The sequence below is a fragment of the Microtus oregoni genome, unplaced genomic scaffold (genome assembly GCF_018167655.1).
Source record: "Microtus oregoni isolate MIOR12 unplaced genomic scaffold, Mior012 000020F_ref0000438, whole genome shotgun sequence".
NCBI lineage: Eukaryota > Metazoa > Chordata > Mammalia > Rodentia > Cricetidae > Microtus > Microtus oregoni.
In genome coordinates this window covers 22586040-22604066 of record NW_024543079.1, presented here as the reverse complement: position 1 = coordinate 22604066, position 18027 = coordinate 22586040, and the positions used below count along the sequence as shown (strand labels likewise).

At 47.8% G+C, this 18027-nt stretch overlaps 1 protein-coding gene across 4 annotated transcripts in view; it reads left to right on the top strand.

Annotated features, from left to right (window-relative positions):
* Positions 1–18027, top strand: part of Rin2 (Ras and Rab interactor 2) — a 177976-nt gene that overhangs the window by 139301 nt on the left and 20648 nt on the right. For all 4 annotated transcript variants that reach the window (XM_041670354.1, XM_041670355.1, XM_041670353.1 and 1 more), the window contains 4 exons: positions 1390–1501; positions 3800–3872; positions 11270–11361; positions 13082–14227. In XM_041670354.1, coding sequence (XP_041526288.1) covers positions 1390–1501; positions 3800–3872; positions 11270–11361; positions 13082–14227 — 1423 coding nt within the window. The remainder of the gene's footprint in view (positions 1–1389; positions 1502–3799; positions 3873–11269; positions 11362–13081; positions 14228–18027) is intronic.

Below are 18027 nucleotides of genomic sequence, written 5' to 3'. Positions count from 1 at the left end.
AGGCTTTGTCAGGCAAAAACAGCTGCAGACGACATGTAAAGGAATGTGTAACCAGGCATCAACACAGATTTACTCACAAAGGCAGGCTCAAAGTGGATGCGCTATGTAGGCCTGACTTGGTCAGCCTCTCTGACAAAGCTTCAGTGATTTAGGAATCAAAGCCTGGATGTGCACCACTCATTCCTGATTAGTCCCCACTCTTTAAGGAAGCAACCTCTCAAAGTTTGGGCCCCTTAGCCCAAATACATGCACCCAGAATGCTGTTTGGGGAGCCTTTGCTTTGGTTTTAATCTGTCCCGGAGTCCAAGTGCTCCGATGGATGAACCAGGTGAGTTCCACGGATACCCCGTGGATACTATGGGAAAAATAAAGCTCAAAGGGCTTCCTAGTAACCCCTTCCCTAAGCATCATGGGAAGTGTAGACATGAAGAGAAAAGCAAAGATCAGCTGGGGTGGGATGTGAAACACTGTAGCAGGAGAGAGAGGAAGAGTGTGTAAGGTGTTCGAGTCCAGAAGAAAGAAAGAAGGAACAGGAGAGTATAGCCCCTTAAGAAGGAAGGGGACTAGGACTTAGCCAAGGCCACCAAACTACATACCCCCTTTGATTTGTAGGCCAGGTGGAAATGCTGGACCTACATAACTATGTGCACATGGCAGGCCTGTCTCTGTACTGACAGAGCTCCAGTGACCTTGACAACATTGCTAGAAATTGGTTTGGTGTAAACCACGTATGTGAAGACAGTATTGGGACATGGAGGGAGCAGCCTCAGCGTTGGCTGGGACAAACCTCAGAGGACGTCCATTTACCTGCCAAATGCAGCAGCCATTTTTTTTCCCTCCTGGGGCTTTTCTTTGTGTGTCTGACTTGACATGTTATCTCATTTTTCAAAAGAAGCTAGCAATTCATACTCAAAAGCAAAAACTAAAACTTCCAGAAACAACTGCTGCTTTTCTCTTAACAAATTCAAGTTCTTCTCATAAATATGCCATGAGCCAAACTAGCCAACCAACTCCCAGTTTGCCATCTATGGTTTGATCAATGTGAACTTCTTTGTAATTTAAGTTTTCCCCAGTTTTGAATCAGGGACTGAGGCATATATGTACCTACAACCATGAAGCAGTCACCAAGCTGCCAGTGGCTCTGCAGACAGGGGACTTTTTAAGCTTTGTGGATAACGTCGGGTCAGGGAGAAAGTAAGGTTCTTGTGAGCCCCTTTTGAAAGCAGTGGGGCCTTCCATAGGCTCTGAGCTCTTTCTCTGTAGAGTGTTCTGCACCGAGCTGTGCAGTCCTGTTGGGCAGGGTGTTCTATGTGCAGGGCATCATAGGTAAGGGAAATTATGTACCCAGGTTTTCAACTCCTTAACTTGTGTTTTCCTCCCTTCTTCTAGATCTTTCTGGTTCGTAAATCCTCCAAAATGCAGAAGAAAGTCCTCTCCCTTCGCCTGCCCTGTGAATTTGGAGCACCTCTCAAAGAGGTTCCTATAAAGGAAAGCACATACAGTAAGTGTTTGTTGGGCAGGGAAGGCAAGCCTGATGGGAAGCAGCCTGGACTCTGATGCTGACAGACATGTCTAGTCCTGGCATCCAGCATCTCTACAGTGAGGTGTTGCTAGCTTCTGAGTAAGCCATAGGTCAATTAAACCATGTGTGCATACTCTGTGCACCCTAGGGTTTGGCACACGAGAGGCGCTGAGTGTAGATTGTCTCTTCTTGCCCTGTTCCCAGTTAGGTACCATGTAAGTTTGGGGCCCTGGTTTGCTGATGACTAAACCCCAGGGAAGCTGCAGCCACAGCCCTTTTACGAGATCTAATGTCAAAGCCTGTGTCTACACACCTTCCTGAATAAATAAGCCTCAGGCACACGCGTTCCCTCCAGGTCGCCACTGTTCAGTCTTCCGTGAAAGGCAGTTAATCCCAGATGAATCTAGCGCCATGGGCAGATGACTAGCTGGGGGCTGCAGGGAGTTGATGCTCAGCAGCGTTGGTTTCCTCCCTGTTGTCTACTTTCTGGTCACTGAAAATGTGGAGTGTCGGGAGGCCAAGTTTTAAAGAAAAGAAGGAACACACAGTTCTGAGGTACTGCCAGTCTCCAAGAAAGGATCAGGAAATGGATCTGCACAACAAAGTGGGGAGATCTGAAAATTCTAGGTTAACAAACTGAGGGGTGAAGGTCAGGAGAGGGGAGCTAGGAAGCCTGCAGGATGGAGCCCAACTCAGTCCCTACATTTGAAGGTACTAAGGTTTAATGGCAGGCACGAGATTCCCTCACCATGGTGTTCAGTCTCCTTGAGCCAATAACCTTGCATAGAATCCAAGGAAGTGACATTTCTGGCACAAGAAAATCCTACCTGCATCCATGATCTGCTTCCGGTTCAAGTGTAACCTTGAGCATGGAATTCAGATGTTCAAGGGTTCCTTGGAAACAGATGCCCCTGACATGCTGAACCTGGAGAAAAGTAAATACCGTGGGAGATAATCTGAAGTCACCTTAGAGACCCACCACCATTTTAAAGATAGTTGCTGTCTAGCACATTAATAAATAATGAATTTACGTTAAGTCGATTTTGTTATTCTGAGGTGGCTTTTGAAGGGCTGCTGGCCCACCCAGCAACAAGTCCTCCTGGCTTTTAAATCCTTCCCAGTTTCCAAGGTTCACCATGGCAAGGAAACCACTTCCTTTCTTCCGAAGCATGGTCACTGTCAGTGAACCTCGAACCCTCTGCCACACACACACACACACACACACACACACACACACACACACGTTTATTGTGTTCCCTGAAGCCAGAGGTTTTTTACCCTCTATCAGGTTCTTCAGTCACCCCACCCCAGTCCTCCCCAAGGGACTTCCAAGTAACTGAAAGAGCTAGTTTATACAAAACATTATCCTATCTATAATGACTTATTGCAGGCCTGAGTCCTACCATAATAATATCTACCCGGCAGGTTGGTCTCTATACAGAGAGGGGTGGAGGAGAGCTTATTACAAAAGTGGATATTTTATTATTTCTGGATGATGCAATAGACACCATCATACATTCATATGTAGTTCTTTCACATAAGGTATTTCATTAAAAACAAATTATAGTCTATGTTGCTCCTTCAGTCTGGCAAAAACTGTTATTGGCCATTTAGTAGGTGAGATGAAGGTGGTTGGCCCGTGAGGGTTGGAAACCAAGCCACTGCCTACCCTCACCATTTGGGAGCCGTACCTGTAGCAACAGCTTCTTCTCTGAATGCGTCTTTCATTTGGGAACTTGTGTGATGCGGCCAAGCAAGAAGACAGTATTTTAGAATCTTTACATGGAATATCACCCATGGAATGATTTCTAGAGCCCTTGAACTGACCTCTAGGTTCCTGCCCCTCTGCCCTGCGCCAGAGGACTCTGACTTGTCTAGGAAGAAAGGGTCTGGGGTGGTGGGACCTCTGACCCATTGCTGCCAAGTGCTAGTGGCCTCCCCTCTCACTGCAGCCAGATGAGCCCTTGGCCCTGCCCAAACTCTGTGCTCTGAACTTCAAAACAAACAGAGAGGTTGTTGTGCATGTGAGTGTCTGTTTACTAGGCACGGAGCGTGTGCTGAGCATGAGTCAGGGAGGCCGCCCTTGCCTGACTGTTTAAAGCTGTGTCTGGCTGTCAGGCAGCCCCCTCACAGCTGGTTTGGATAAGCTGCACGGTAGTCTGAGAGGGTGGAAATGGGCCCACATATGCTGCATTAGATGCTGTTCCTTCCCAGACACTCAGGAAGACTCAGACACCTTCTGGAATCTCTTTTCTTTCTTTTTTTTTTTTTTTCTAGCCTTTTCCCTGGAAGGCTCAGGAATCAGCTTTGCAGATTTATTCCGGCTCATTGCTTTCTACTGCATCAGCAGGTAAGGAACATCCCATGACTTGAAGGACCTGCTTGGTGTGTGATATGATCTGGACTTTGGTCTGGAGAAGGGATCTGGAAGGCTGGTCACCTAAGAGCTGTCAGGGAAGGATTTGCCACTTAAATAAGATGTTCACCCCATTCCAGTATTAGGTTTAAGATAGAAACAACTGCCTGGCCCTCCAGATGCAAATTCTCATTGATGTGGTTATTTCTTCAAGCTGGTCCCATGGCTTCTGATGGCTCGAGCCATTGAGCAGAAAACACACACACACAAGTATACACCCACATAGCAATATACCCACCTGTATAAACATATGCATGCACGTGCACACACATATCCAGAGAGACAGACAGACAGATAGATGAAACCAGCACTTAAACCTGTAAATTTTTAAGGTCCCTGACGGCGTTTTTGAAAACCCCAGGGAACAGAGTCTATTCTCAAATGTGGATTTTTTAGTCCAATCCATAAATCCTACACAGCTCTTCGGGCCAGCTGAGGTTTGCGTCCTCTCTAGAACTGAATTAATGGTTGAAATTAAGCCCCAGCCCAGAATGTGATCAGTGTGGAAAGGATGTGAGTTGTAGGTTTCTATTATTGTTCTCTCCTTTGCAGCAATAACAGCTTTTCAGAGTCAGTGTTCTCGTGCCTGGAGTTACAGCTGAGTGGTAAAGCATTTGCTTACAAAGCATGAGACTCTGAGTTTGATCCCTAGCACTGCCAAAGAACAAAACAAAAACAGCCAAATGGAGCTAACATTCTTGAAGTAATTAAGCAAAGAAATCTTGCTGCCTGTAGAAGCTGGCCTTACAGGCTCTCCCTCCTTCCTTCCCTTTCTCCTTCTTTCCTTTTTTCTTCCCTCCTTTCTTTGTTGTTTTTAGATGTTTTAAATTTTATTTTATGTATATGAGCATTTGTCTGAATATACATCTGTGTACCATCTGCATGCCTTGTGCCCACAGAAACAGGAGAGGAAGTCAGAGTCCTCTAGATCTAGAGTTACAGATGGTTGTGAACTACCGTATGGGTGCTAGGAATAAAACCCAGGTTGTCTGCAAGAGCAAGCCTTGCCTATTCTAACCAGGCAGAGCCCAGGTTGGCTTCCTTGGCTTTTCTGTTTGCTCACTACTGAGGCTACAGGAAATGTCTTTTCAGAGGTCACAACTCATGGCTGCCTCAGCGAGACTGGGGAGTCACTTGGGTTTGGCTTGGTTTATTTTAAGGATTAGACTGTTTAGCATTCATCATACCTGTTGACTTTCCTTTCTCTGCCTGGCATGGCCACTCTGCTCTCAGGCTAACTGAGGCTGAGCCATAAATGGCCCGAGGAAGAGGAGGCATCTCCAGGGGAGACCCTAGCACTGCTCATCAGCAGAAAGAACGTGAGGGCAGCTTCCCAGGATGGACAGTGCCTGCCTGGTGAGCGCCTCACCCCAAGGAGATGCCACCTGCTTGCCAGGTTAGGGTCACTGGAGCCTGTGTGATTCGCTTCTGAAGCTCTGAAGTACGACTAGTTACAGCGCGCCATTTTAGATTAAGAGAATGAAGTCGTTACTTAGTTGACTATGATGTAGCGTTATCTTTCTTTGGCATTTTAAAATTTGACTAAATATATTTGCATTTAGTGCGCACATATAATGACTCAGATGCAGGCAGAAGCTATGCTGCAGTTGCAGTGGTGGGTGTCACACGAGCCACTGAGGAGAGCTGCTTCCATGCAAATAGGACGCTTTGGAGGCAAAGTTTAGAAGGAAGTACAAATCTTTTTTCCTGCCCCCCTGATGTAATTATATCCTGACTATTTAGAATTATATTAAAATTGTGCACAAAATACCTCTAAAAAAGAAAGACTTTAGGGATCCAGGATGGTTCATTCTGTGTGAGGCACTGTCTCAGGACATGAGATTATCCAGCTTTCCCAGCACTGCACCACTGAATTCCAGCAGCACCCCGATAAAATGGGTGCCAGTAACACCCCGATAATAATGACAAACTGCAATTCCCATCTTTAAAAGTTTAACAGAAATGTGTTTCTGAAGACAGAAGACCTCTGTAGCCCCCAGGACGCAACTCCAGCGGCACCACCCTTCCCTCAGCCCCCTCCCTGCTCAGCAGACCCACCTGGTCTAGTGTAGAGCCAACCAGGATAGAGATGACGTCAGTGCTGCCCTGTGAGCTGGAGGTGAAGTTGGCTGACAGCCTTCCTTCCAACTTTGCCTCCTGGTAATCGGGCTATTGGGGAAAGAGCCTTCCATCCACAAATACTTGGCAACTACACAGAGAAGATTCCCTTCTCTGCCCTCCACACTTCAAGCCGGCCAGAACACCTACTGGAGTAGCAGGGCAGGCTAGGGATTGAAGGTCAGAAGGTCAATTAAGGCCGTTGGTAAATTGCTAAGCACAGACCTCACTTGAGGCACTTACAGGACGATCTCAGCATCAATATTTTGCAAGTAAAGGGGCCTGAGAGCCGGACGGTGGTGGCGCACGCCTTTAATCCCAGAACTCGGGGGGCAGAGGCAGGTGGATCTCTGTGAGTTCGAGGCCAGCCTGGTCTACAAGAGCTAGTTCCAGGACAGGAACCAAAAAGCTACGGAGAAACCCTGTCTCGAAAATAAAAAAAAATAAAAAATAAAAAAAAAAGGGGGCCTGAGAGTTTTTGTTTTGTTTTTTTTTTTTCAAAATGCCAAGGCACTTGATGCTCTTTGATTTCTCCTCTAATACTCCTCGTTGATATTCTTGGTTCTTGGTCATCAGTGGTTGACAGGGCTCAGTCTTTCCAAAGTGTTTCTGAAATCCTCTACCTGGTGGCTCGTAGAGAATCCATCATAGAGACTAGGGTGGGTTCCCACACAGAACGTGTCAAGTATACATGGACAAGAGAAGCCACGGTTAGTGGACACCTGATTTGCGGTGTTGGATCAACTAATGGAAAGCACTGTTGGGAACAGAAGTAATGAGCGCCATTGATCAGTAGCACCACAGAGCTCCCTGTTGCTTGGGTGTTGTCAACGCAGTATAGAGAACCAGCCACCTTTCAGGCTCAGTTGTGCCCCAGAATCGCTTGTAATCCTCTTAAGAGGCAGAATCAAACTCAGAGGATCTGGACTGTGCCACATCCTGCATGCCCAGCAAGCCCCTAGGTGATGGTGATATCACTCCTAGGCTTGGACCACGCTTTTTAATATCGAAATAGTATCTGGAGTCTTCTATATTTGTGACAGGCACAACAGGCACATTATCCATAGCCCTTCCAGAAACCTTGTGAGTTACAACTATGGGAATGAGGTCCTTGCTTACCTGTGTGAGAATCCACGAGAGTCTGGGAGAGGCTCTAAAGAATTTATTTATGTATAATGAGGGTGAACACTCACTGATACAGGATAGGTTAGATGCCACCACGGTTGTTCTGCCCAAGGGGAAAGAGCACCAACACCAAACTGCCTGCTCTCCTACCACCCAAGCCAGCGCTAGAGCAAGAGAGCGAGAGACCCTCCCCCCTCAGCTTTTCAGACCACGCTCTAGAGCTTGCTGCCCCAAGTCACTGGCTAAATGGATCGAAATCCCATGATACTTATCACCATATAATCAAAACCCAGCAATTATAGGGGGATGGAGAAATTGCTCAGTGGGTAAGAGCACTGGCTGTTATTCTAGAGGACTAGGGTTCAAGTCTTAGCTCATAATTATAACTCCAGTCCCAGGGGATCCAACATGCTCTTCTGGTCTCTGAGGGCATCAGGCATACATGTGGTGTAAGACATATATGTAGGCAAAACACATATACATACAAGAAGAAATATAAGAAAAATAAATAAATCTAAAAAAGAAATCAGACTAGCAGGTACAGAACACACCTGTAGCCCCAGCACTCAAGAAACACACATACACGGGGGGGGGGGGGGGGAGACCGAGAATTTGAATCCATTATTATCTTGACGCCAAAGCCCACATTTCCTCACTCTGCTCTGCCAACTACACACACCTGAGCTTCAACACAGCTAGTTCCAGTCCCTGCTGTGCTGCCGTGTGTCCCACGGGGTGCATCAAGGCCTACACTAGTCAATATGGTTGCATGATCCTGATACTAATGAATGCAATTTCTTCCCAGCATGGACAGTGGGCCTCACAGGTGCTCAACTGCTTGGTGCATGACAGCAGAAGTTGCTGAATAATGTTAGTCTCTCCCTCTTTAGAAATAAAGCGTACAGAGCAAAGATAAAGTAAATCCGGATTGCGCATGGTCTGAAACTCTTAGAGGAAAGTTCTGCATTAAGATGTAGGCTCTATTTTGTTTGTTATGTGCAAACTTTAATATCAGGGCTCCTTTTTTAATGAGGTATAAATAAAGAAGGAAGTGTGTGTGTGTGTGTGTGTGGTGTGTGTGTGTGTGTGTGTGTGTGTGTGTGTGTGTGTGAAGATGCTAGGTACTCCTAGCTGGCACAATGTGAGGCAGTTCATACATAACATCTAATTGTCTAAATAAGTCAAAAGCTACAACCATCTATTATCGGATGTCAGGTATAGCTTCCTGTCCTATGTCATTAAGTACACCAAGCCAGTCAGATGATGTTTAAACTCTGGCTAGCATGCTGAGCTAGGTAAAAGCTTAAAATAAGCATAGGTTGGTTTTGTTACACGTAACTTTTCTCCACAGTGGGTAAAGAAAGTAGATTTGAATGGACTGAGTGCAGTTTTACAAACATGGGTTTGTGGTACACTTTGATGTTACAACACTCCAGTTCCCATTAGTCTCCACTTCAGAGTAGAGTCAGGATCACTGCCCTCGCCAGGACACAGGAGAAGGTGTTCACAGTCTTAGGTCAGGCGTGGAGGCCTCGTGGAAGCAGGAGTTGACCAGGGCTGGACACCGTCAGGAGAAACAGCCTCCTGATTTCATGTGAGAGAGCGTGGTGGTAGAGCTTTGGTAACACTATCAGGTGTTGGTCCACACCTGCTTTGTTATTTTCATTGACTCTGCAACTTTGTAATTGACTGTCAACAGCTCTAAGGGTTTCAAGATTCTCCAGTCATCCAGATTTAATCTAGTGCATTCCTGAATAATGTTGCCTAAGCTTACCATAAACAACAGGATAATTTGGTATATGATTTTCTTCAACAGAAACTTTCAAGACCTTTTTTTTTTGATGATAAAATACAGGCAGAAGCTTGCATTCCCATCTCTCCCCAACTCCACAGTAGCCACAGTGACTCACTGGCTGCTCTCCTCATGTGCCAGACCCCACCACTCACCCCAGGCCCTTTTCACATACTGCTCCCTCACCTTGGAATCATCTTCCCTGTGTAATTTGCTCACTGGATACCTCTTTCTACTTTCCTGTGTGTGTGTGTATAGTACATACGCATTTTACATGTATGTGGGTGGGGTGCACACGCACTTACATGCATGTGCCTGTGGAGGCCTGAGGTTGGTATCAGGAATCACCCTCGGTGACACTTCCACCTTATTCACTGAGGCAGGGTCTCCCAGTCAAACCCAGAGCTCACCAATATGACTATTCTCACTAGCCAGCTTGCTCTGGGAGTCCTTTACCGCTACTTTATGGTATCACAGGGGTTACCTCGTCCATCTGGCATTGACATGGGTTCTGGGGTTCCTCATGCTTGTGAGGCAAGTGCTGTGACTATTGAACCATCTCTGGAGCCTATATATAGGCCAAAATCACCTTTAAATACTCCTTTTTTTTTACTTAAATGTTTTTTAGGAGCATGTGCATGCGTGTGTGTCATGTGGGGGAAGGGGATAGCTGGTGCCATGGTGAGTATGCGCATGTGTGTGTGTCATGTGGGGGGAGGGTACATGCTGGTGCCATGGTGAGCATGCGCATGCCAGAGGACAACCTTTGGAGTCAGTTCCCTCCTCTCACCTGAAAACCAGGGTTTCAGGGAGTCAAGCTCCCAGGGGCCAGGTTTGCATGGCAAGCCCCTTTATTCACTGAGCCATCTCACTGCTGGCCCTCCTTTATTTTTATTTGTTTTATTTGCTCTTTGGGGGCAGGCTGTTGTGGAATTGACTGTGTAATTGCAGCTGGCCTGGAACTTCCCATCCTCCTGCTGAAGTCTCCCTATAGTGCGGAGGTCACAGGTGTGCACAGTCATATCCGCTGGCTTCCAATAGTCTTTATTTCCCCCTCACACATAATGTTTCCCCATGGTTGGTGTCCCTTTCCCTACATTCTATACATAGCTTACTTGTTTATATCCTGTTGATGTTCTTTGGCACGGTGCTCCATTCTGGCAGGGACTTAGGTTTTGTTTCTGGCCCAGAACAATGTTAGTTTATTGTAGATGATAATAAACATTTATGGAGGGAAGGAGTAGATAATTATTTTTTTAAGGCCAAAACCACTACCAAAAAGAAAAAATTAACATACCTTTTTGTTCAAGTCACCATTGTCATTGAATATGACTTTCTCCTGGGCGGGAGTTTATGCTGAGCCCTGTACTAATGTTATGGATTCTTAGAGCTTGCCTCTCAGCCTTGCATATGAAAATAAACCACCATTTATTCCGTCTGCTAAAACCCTTTCTAAGAAAAACACACCATGGCCCGTCATTTGCTCCAGAAGAGTATATGCCCTGATTATGACTGGACCCTGATATCAGCTTGACACTTTCCTAGCAGGCTTGCTGATCTCTGGGGCCCCCTCTGCATGTGGCTTATCAGCACATGGCGCCACCCTCCTTAGCAGTTATCCGCATGAAGCACCTGGAACTTGCCTTCAGAGATGGTTTCAGTGGCAAGTGGCATTCATGGCCTAAGAGCACCATCCAGACCTCCTGACTCTAAGTATTCAGTGTGTGGTATAATGAGATTTCCAGGCAGGGACTCCTGTGTACATCCAAGTTAGAGTACACCAGCCCTAAAACACAGTAGAGACTTTCATCTTTGACACACAGGGGGCACGGGAGTGATCTCCGCTTAGCAAATGGTACGAAGAAACGGTAACAGACACTTGCTGAGAACCTGCTGTCTGTAAGAGAGTGGGGATTAAGGATTGAGCATTCATGTCTAGAGAGTGAGAGTCCAACATTAAGAGGGCATCTAGCTCAGCGGGACAGGCTGCTTTAGAGGGGTGATGGGTCTACCGGCACAGTCAGACATCCTGATACGAACTCTACCCACCCAATGCTACCCAGCAGGGAACCTGACCGCTGGCACAGATTCAATCAGGCAGCCTTGTGTCTTGGCCTGTGATAGATAATTCAGATGAGAGCTGCCAAAAGAGAGACGCTTGGTTGGATGTGGTATGGTGTCACTTGTGATGTTTTAGACCGTTGAATAGGAAACGTCTCTAAAGTGAAAATGAATGCATGAGAGAGGTAGCAGCCGTGTAATTATGAACATTCTCTTCCTTTTTGCTTTATGTCAGGGATGTTCTGCCATTCACCTTGAAGTTACCTTATGCCATTTCAACAGCCAAGACGGAGTCTCAGCTTGAAGAACTAGCCCAGCTGGGACTGAGTAAGTGGGTACCCTTGCCTGGGTGTATCTTAAAATGAAGCCGAGTAGTATCCCTGTGGGGCTGCCCATGGTTCCACTACTACATCAAACACACAATTGTAATGACAAAGAATCCACTTGCATGACAAAATGCAGCTGTCAGAACCCTGAGGTCCCCCGAATCACATGTTCTGGGACTCTTTACCCAAGTCAAATGTTCATCCCACTTTCAAATACTGGCACTAAGTGTGCCTGGGTAACTCCTAAATCCTCTAACTTAACCCGTCAAACGATTAAGGCTCCCCAGATGTAGAGAGCCCAGCTTAAGACCTGCCAGGTTCCTCTCTTTCTGTGGCATCTTTCTGGGGAAAGGCAGCACTGACAGAAAGAGAAGTCCGGTGTGGTGCATCTCAGCATCCACATGTGTGGCATTTAAGCGGCACACAGACAGCAGTGACACTCCGGTGCTGTAAGGAGTGATGATGGCATCTCAGTGACATCTGTCTCTCTTCCCCTCTTACTCAGCTCCCACCTTGCTGCTGTGGGCCATGTCCATCTTCCCACCAAAGGTCTCATTCTGGGGCTGGCGCTTACTTCAGCAGTCTGCCTCTTTGCCGATCTTCCCCAAAGCCCCACAATCCTGCCAGACTATGGCTGACATTGAGCCAACACCCACAGTTCACCTGCTTTGACTTTATCCCAGTGCTCCGGCAGAATCAGTATGGGCTTAACTTTCATTAAATGTTTTCCTTCTAGGGGGAAAAGGGAATTTCTTTTAAGATTTTAAGACTTTGGTCTTTGGATAGGTTCACAATCAGACCACAGTATTTGAGTAGAAATTTGGGATTTCAAAGCCTCATACCTACGTGTCTAGATCCTAGACACTGTCTCTCTGTCTCTCTCTCTCTCTCTCTCTCTCTCTCTGTCTCTCTGTGTGTGTGTCTCTGTCTCTGTCTCTCTGTCTCTGTCTCTCTGTCTCTCTCTCTCTCTAATACACACACACACACACACACACACACTGCTCCCTCACCCCATCCCACCCTGTAGGGATGGGACTCTTGAATGCAGTTTTCCTCTGCTGGATTTTAATGCTGAATGGGTAAAAGCTCCAGTAGATTGTGTAACATCCCTCAGGCCCAGCTGCCGGTCCTACCTCATAAAGGGGAACTTGGAGGCCTATGGATTCCTTTGCTGGCAGCCTCCTTGTTGGAGGGTATCCGGGAGGAGTTGATTGGAAAGGGTGCTGTTGCTCTCAGGGCTGAGTGGGATTTCGCAAAGCAAGCTCAGTGGCCCTGTGCCCTTTACAAGATTAGCCTGGACCCCTTCCAGTTCTCTTTGTCCTTCTTACCTGTGTGAAGGGCTGGGCTGGAGCTGTCTGTTGGCTCAACCAACCTTTCTCAAAGGCTTTGAAGGTGAGAAATCCCTGGAGTTTTCCTGTAAGCCCAGAGCTGGGTCTGGCTGCCTTTCGGCCCTTTTCAGTAAGGAAGCATAGTGGGGGAAGGGCACAAAGGAAAAAGGCAGACCCAAAGTTAAGCCTCTGTTGCCCTACAGGCAGTTTCTCTCTGTCTCTCTCTGTCTCTCTGTCTGTCTCTGTCTGTCTGTCTCTCTCTCTCTCTCTCTCTCTCTCTCTCTCTCTCTCTCTCTCTCTCTGTGTGTGTGTGTGTGTGTGTGTGTTACTTGTAAAGGAATGGCCCAAGTACACTATATTTACATTCTTGTCTTCGCTGATAATGACTTTCAGATTTTTGGAGCTCCTCAGCTGACAACAAACCCCCAAACTCCCCACCTCTCCATAGGCCTCTCTCCTCAGCCGGCATCTGCCCTGCCTCCCTGCGCCAGCTCTGCCTTATAAACGGAGTGCATTCTATCAAAACCAGGACGCCTTCGGAGCTGGAGTGCAGCCAGACGAACGGAGCCTTGTGTTTTATTAATCCTCTTTTCTTGAAAGTGCACAGCCAGGACCTCAGCCCAGGCCCAAAGCGGCCGAGCACAAGGACTCCCAACGCGAATGGCACCGAGAGGCCTCGGTCCCCCCCACCCAGGCCCCCGCCACCCGCTATTAATAGTCTGCACACAAGCCCTGGGCTATCCAGGACTGAACCCCAGACGAGCATGCCAGAAACAGTCAACCATAGCAAACATGGGAACGTAGCTCTGCTTGGAACAAAACCAACTCCCATCCCTCCACCCCGGCTGAAGAAGCAGGCTTCTTTTTTGGAAGCGGAAGGCAGCGCTAAGACCTTGACCGCCTGCCGGCCCAGCCGGAGTCCGGAGCCAGAGCCTGAGCCAGAGCTGGGCACAGCTGGGCACGCAGGTGGAGCCCCGCCTAGGGACGCCCCCGGGGATTGCACAAGGGCGCCGCCCGACTCTGAATCACAGCCACCACCGTGCCATGGAGGCAGGCAGAGGCTGAGCGACATGAGCCTTTCCACTTCCTCCTCCGACTCGCTGGACTTCGACCGGAGCATGCCCCTGTATGGCTACGAGGCTGATACAACCAGTAGCCTGGAGGACTACGAAGGGGAGAGTGACCAGGAGACCATGGCACCTCCCATCAAGTCCAAAAAGAAGAGGAACAGCTCTTTTGTGCTGCCCAAGCTCGTCAAGTCCCAGTTGCGAAAGATGAGCGGGGTGTTCAGCTCCTTCATGACCCCTGAGAAGCGGATGGTCCGCAGGATCGCCGAGCTGTCCCGGGACAAATGCACCTATTTCGGGTGCCTGGTTCAGGACTACGTGAGTTTCCTGAAGGAGAACAAGGAATGCCATGTGTCCAGCACTGACATGCTGCAGACCATCCGACAGTTTATGACCCAGGTCAAGAACTATTTGTCTCAGAGCTCCGAACTGGACCCCCCTATCGAGTCGCTGATCCCTGAAGACCAAATTGGTAAGTGCCTGTCTCCCCACCTTCAAATGTAAGAACTGCTGTAACCTTTGTCAGATGGTGCGTCTGTTAGTGGTGTTTTGGATGAAGTTTGCTGTTAAGTTACAAATGACACACTCTCCTACCGGATTTGAATGGAAAAATCTCCCCTTTAAGGCAGATGCTGCACGTCAGGCTGCAAATGTCCTGCTTTGGCGGGTCCCAGTTGCCGCCTGCTCTTGCCCTGTGTGTGTGTGTGTGTGTGTGTGTGTGTGTGTGTGACACATCTGTCGAGCATTTTCTGAGCGTGGGACTCTGTGGGAGCTGCCTGCTTCTAGCCAGCATGTTTGCTGTCATCTGAGCGGCTGTGCGTGTTTTCTTCTGTAGCATATGTTAGGAGTGTGAAGACGGGGTGGGAAGAGCATACCTGTGTGCAAGCCCCAGCCCAGAACACAGAACACAGACCGACTTCGGACCCCGAGACCCTGCCCTGCCTCAAGCGTATCCGCACTGCTTCCTTCGCCCTACAGTGTCTAGATCAGGGACAGTTGGGGAATCAACATGAAAGGGGAAAAACTAGTTTGTTTGGTGTACCTTTATAATGAGTGCCATAATTTGGAGATCACATGAAAAGCATTCTCTCCAGAGTCAAGGGGAAATGCTCTTTCTGTGACCTCACAGAAGGGCTGGATGGTTAATAGTTCCTTTGGTAGGCAGCTTGCCAAGGCAAATTTGAATTTGGCAAGCCTTTTTTTTTTTTAGGGCAAGAGTTTCCAAGTTTTGTTTTCATTATTATTGTTGTTTTGTTTTGTTTTAAGTTTGGAAGATTGACTCTAAAAGGTTAATTTGAAAGACTTCAGTCAGTGGGTAGCAATAGGCAAGAGTTTGCAAACATTTCCATGGTTTAGCTAAACTCAGATTTCTACTTTCTGATTGGGTGTGTTTGTTGAAAGTAGTAAACAGTGTGTGATAGAGTCTCTCTCTCTCTCTCTCTCTCTCTCTCTCTCTCTCTCCTACTTTGAATTTGAGCAGCTCTTTGATTTGGTCACAAAGGACTCAAAGCCCTGTTTGTTTTCTTGTGGTGCTCTGACCTAGCCCAGGGTTGTCTGGGCGTGGTTAGAGGAGCTGGGGTGCTCCCGAGAGAAGGAGAGAGTGGTGGCTGAAAGGAATGTGTCTTTGTAATGTGTCTCAGAATTGAAAACTCTTCAGGAGACTTCCTCAGAATGCAAAATAGTCATAGAAGTTGCCTTCCTTCCTCCTCTCCACTCCCCACCCCCCACCCCCAGCCTACAGTCTTGCCTCTCCTGAAGACCAACTCCAAATTCCTAGCCATGGGGGCTCCTACCTAGAAAAGAGAATGAGATGCTTCCTCCCAGGGCTGGGGGAAGGTGGGAGGCTGCTGGCAGGAGTGAGCTACATATGCAGACAGCACCAGCCAGCCCATAGAGCAGGAGCTCCTTGGGGAACAAGGCCTCCCTCTGCCTGGGCTTCCCTGCTCATTCCTTAAGTACCAATACAAGAAGGTCTCAGGAAGCTTGCCTATCGTGTGTGGGGTGTGTGTGTGTGTGTGTGTGTGTGTTTATCACTCAGAAACTCATCCTCTCCAAAACTCCCTGAAATTTACAATTCTTATTTTTAAATTGAAATCTCTAATGAGGAGGGAAGCCCACATCTGTAGAGTCTCCCAGATAAGCTGGGCAGCCTGAAAAAGCTGCTTCAGTGGGTGCTCCCCACTCACCTCCATATACACCCCAGTCAAAATGCATCCTATCCCGTCCCGTGAGGGATGAAGGAAGTCAGGTAATGTGTCAACCCACTCCAGTTAGTAGTTGGCAAGTTCAGAACTTGAACTGGTGTGATGCTCTACTGTGTGACACAGACCAGCCTTTCACCCTCTCAGTCCTCCTGCCTCAGCCTTCCAAGGCCTGGGATTGTAGGCATGAGCCAACACCTGTGGCAAACCCTTGTTACGTCAGCCTACTCCTTCAGCTAAGGCTTGTGTTTATATTTTGTCTTTAGGACAGTTGTGACTATGACTAATACCTATAAAAACATCGTCCTGCTTTTTTTTTTTCCTCCGAGACAGGGTTTCTCTGTAGCTTTGGAGCCTGTCCTGGAACTAGCTCTTGTAGACCACGCTGGCCTCGAACTCACAGAGATCCACCTGCCTCTGCCTCCCGAGTGCTGGGATTAAAGGCCACCACCGCCTGGCGCTATTGCTATGCTTTGTATGGATTGGTTTTGCTGTGTATTTGTTTGGTTGGTTTTATTTGTTTAAGTCAGATGTCTTGCTGTTCTGCTTAGCCTGTTTGCACAGTCTGGCTTCCAGCAGTCCTTCTACTCAGGAATAGCTGAGACTACAGGAGTGTACTGCCCTGCCCAGCCTTGTTTGGAATGTTTTGTATTGTTTTTTTTTTTTTTTTTTTTTTTTAGCATTTGCCTGAAGGCAGGCAGCTTTTCCTGTTGCTTCATGAATGGAAAACATAGTATTTTGAAAGCGCATTGAGAAGCCCCAGGCTTTTGAAAGTAAGGGGAAGGTTACTGTAGCAGAGGTCAGCCTGGGAAACTGCACCAAGGGGAAGAAGTGATGGTAATTATTAGAAAGCCAGCCAGTCCCCTCTGATGTGGAAGTGACTAGATTTGGACTTCAGTGAGAACGTCGCTTTAACCCAATTGTCTGCGTTTTGCATTTAGCTATAAAGGCGACTTACTGTGCCCTTTGGGGGACTCATAACCTCAAAGGTGATATATTTCTGCATATATCATCTGTCACTTTCCAGTTCCAAGAGAGGTCAAGCTGTGTAGCGCTATGGGCAGAGGGTAAGCCTGAGCCTGGAAGGGGGGTTGTATGCAGCCCGGATCTTCTGATCTCTATTGTGTGTGTGCTCATTCCCACTCTCACTTCCTGGAAGGAATTCCAGAATCTTCACAGCTATGAAGCACCAGCACTTCAATGCTATCCACAGAATCCCAAGCCTCGGGCTTGCTCTGAACAGGTGTCTGTGAGTGCTGGGAAGGCTTTTCAAGAATGCCACTTGGGTTTCTCTGCTGTAAAAGAATTTCATCCAGTCTTTCTTGCTGGAGGACTGAACTTAGGAGATAGGTTTAATGCCAGACTTTGAGAACATCCATTCTGAAGCCACGGAAGTGGAAGGCGGCATTTCATGGGGTAATACCTGTAGAATTAGAGCGGTCAGGTCATTCGCAGGTAAAAGCGACCTCATAAGTTTGCGCACATGGATCTCTTCGTGTCCGCAGATGGTGCTGACATTGTCTTCCAGGGAAGGTTCTAGCGTTACATAAGGAAAGGAGTTGAGAAAAGGTCTTGCCCATTCTTGCTCTGCTCATATGCTGCTGCTGCTCTTCCTTCTGGGGCTCTCTAACCAAGTGTGAGCTGCTGGCAGAGAGTTAGTTCTCAACCTAAAAAGCGGTCACTGTTGATGGTCATGTCCTGCCATAGGGAGTTTTCATTCTGTTGAGACCGTTCCTGTGGAGCACTTCCGCCCCGAAGTCCTGCCACTGAGAGGCTCCTGAGTACAGGGAGTTGCCTAGCATCAGCTCAGCCAGTCTGTTGAATAATGAAGTTCTTGAGGGTGCCACGTGGGCCGGTTTCTGTGCAAACCTCTCTCCCCTCATTCCAGGCCCACCAGGGGGCTTCCTTCCTGGACAGCTGTCCCTCACCTTCCTCTCTCCAAGGGGAAGAACATGCCAGTGTTTGACAAGAACAGGACACACTTGGAGGCTTTACACAAAACCCTGCTGTCAGTTCTTGACTGGCAGAGTGAAGCTGACTCTTAGTTGATATCCCATGGTGTGAAGTCCCA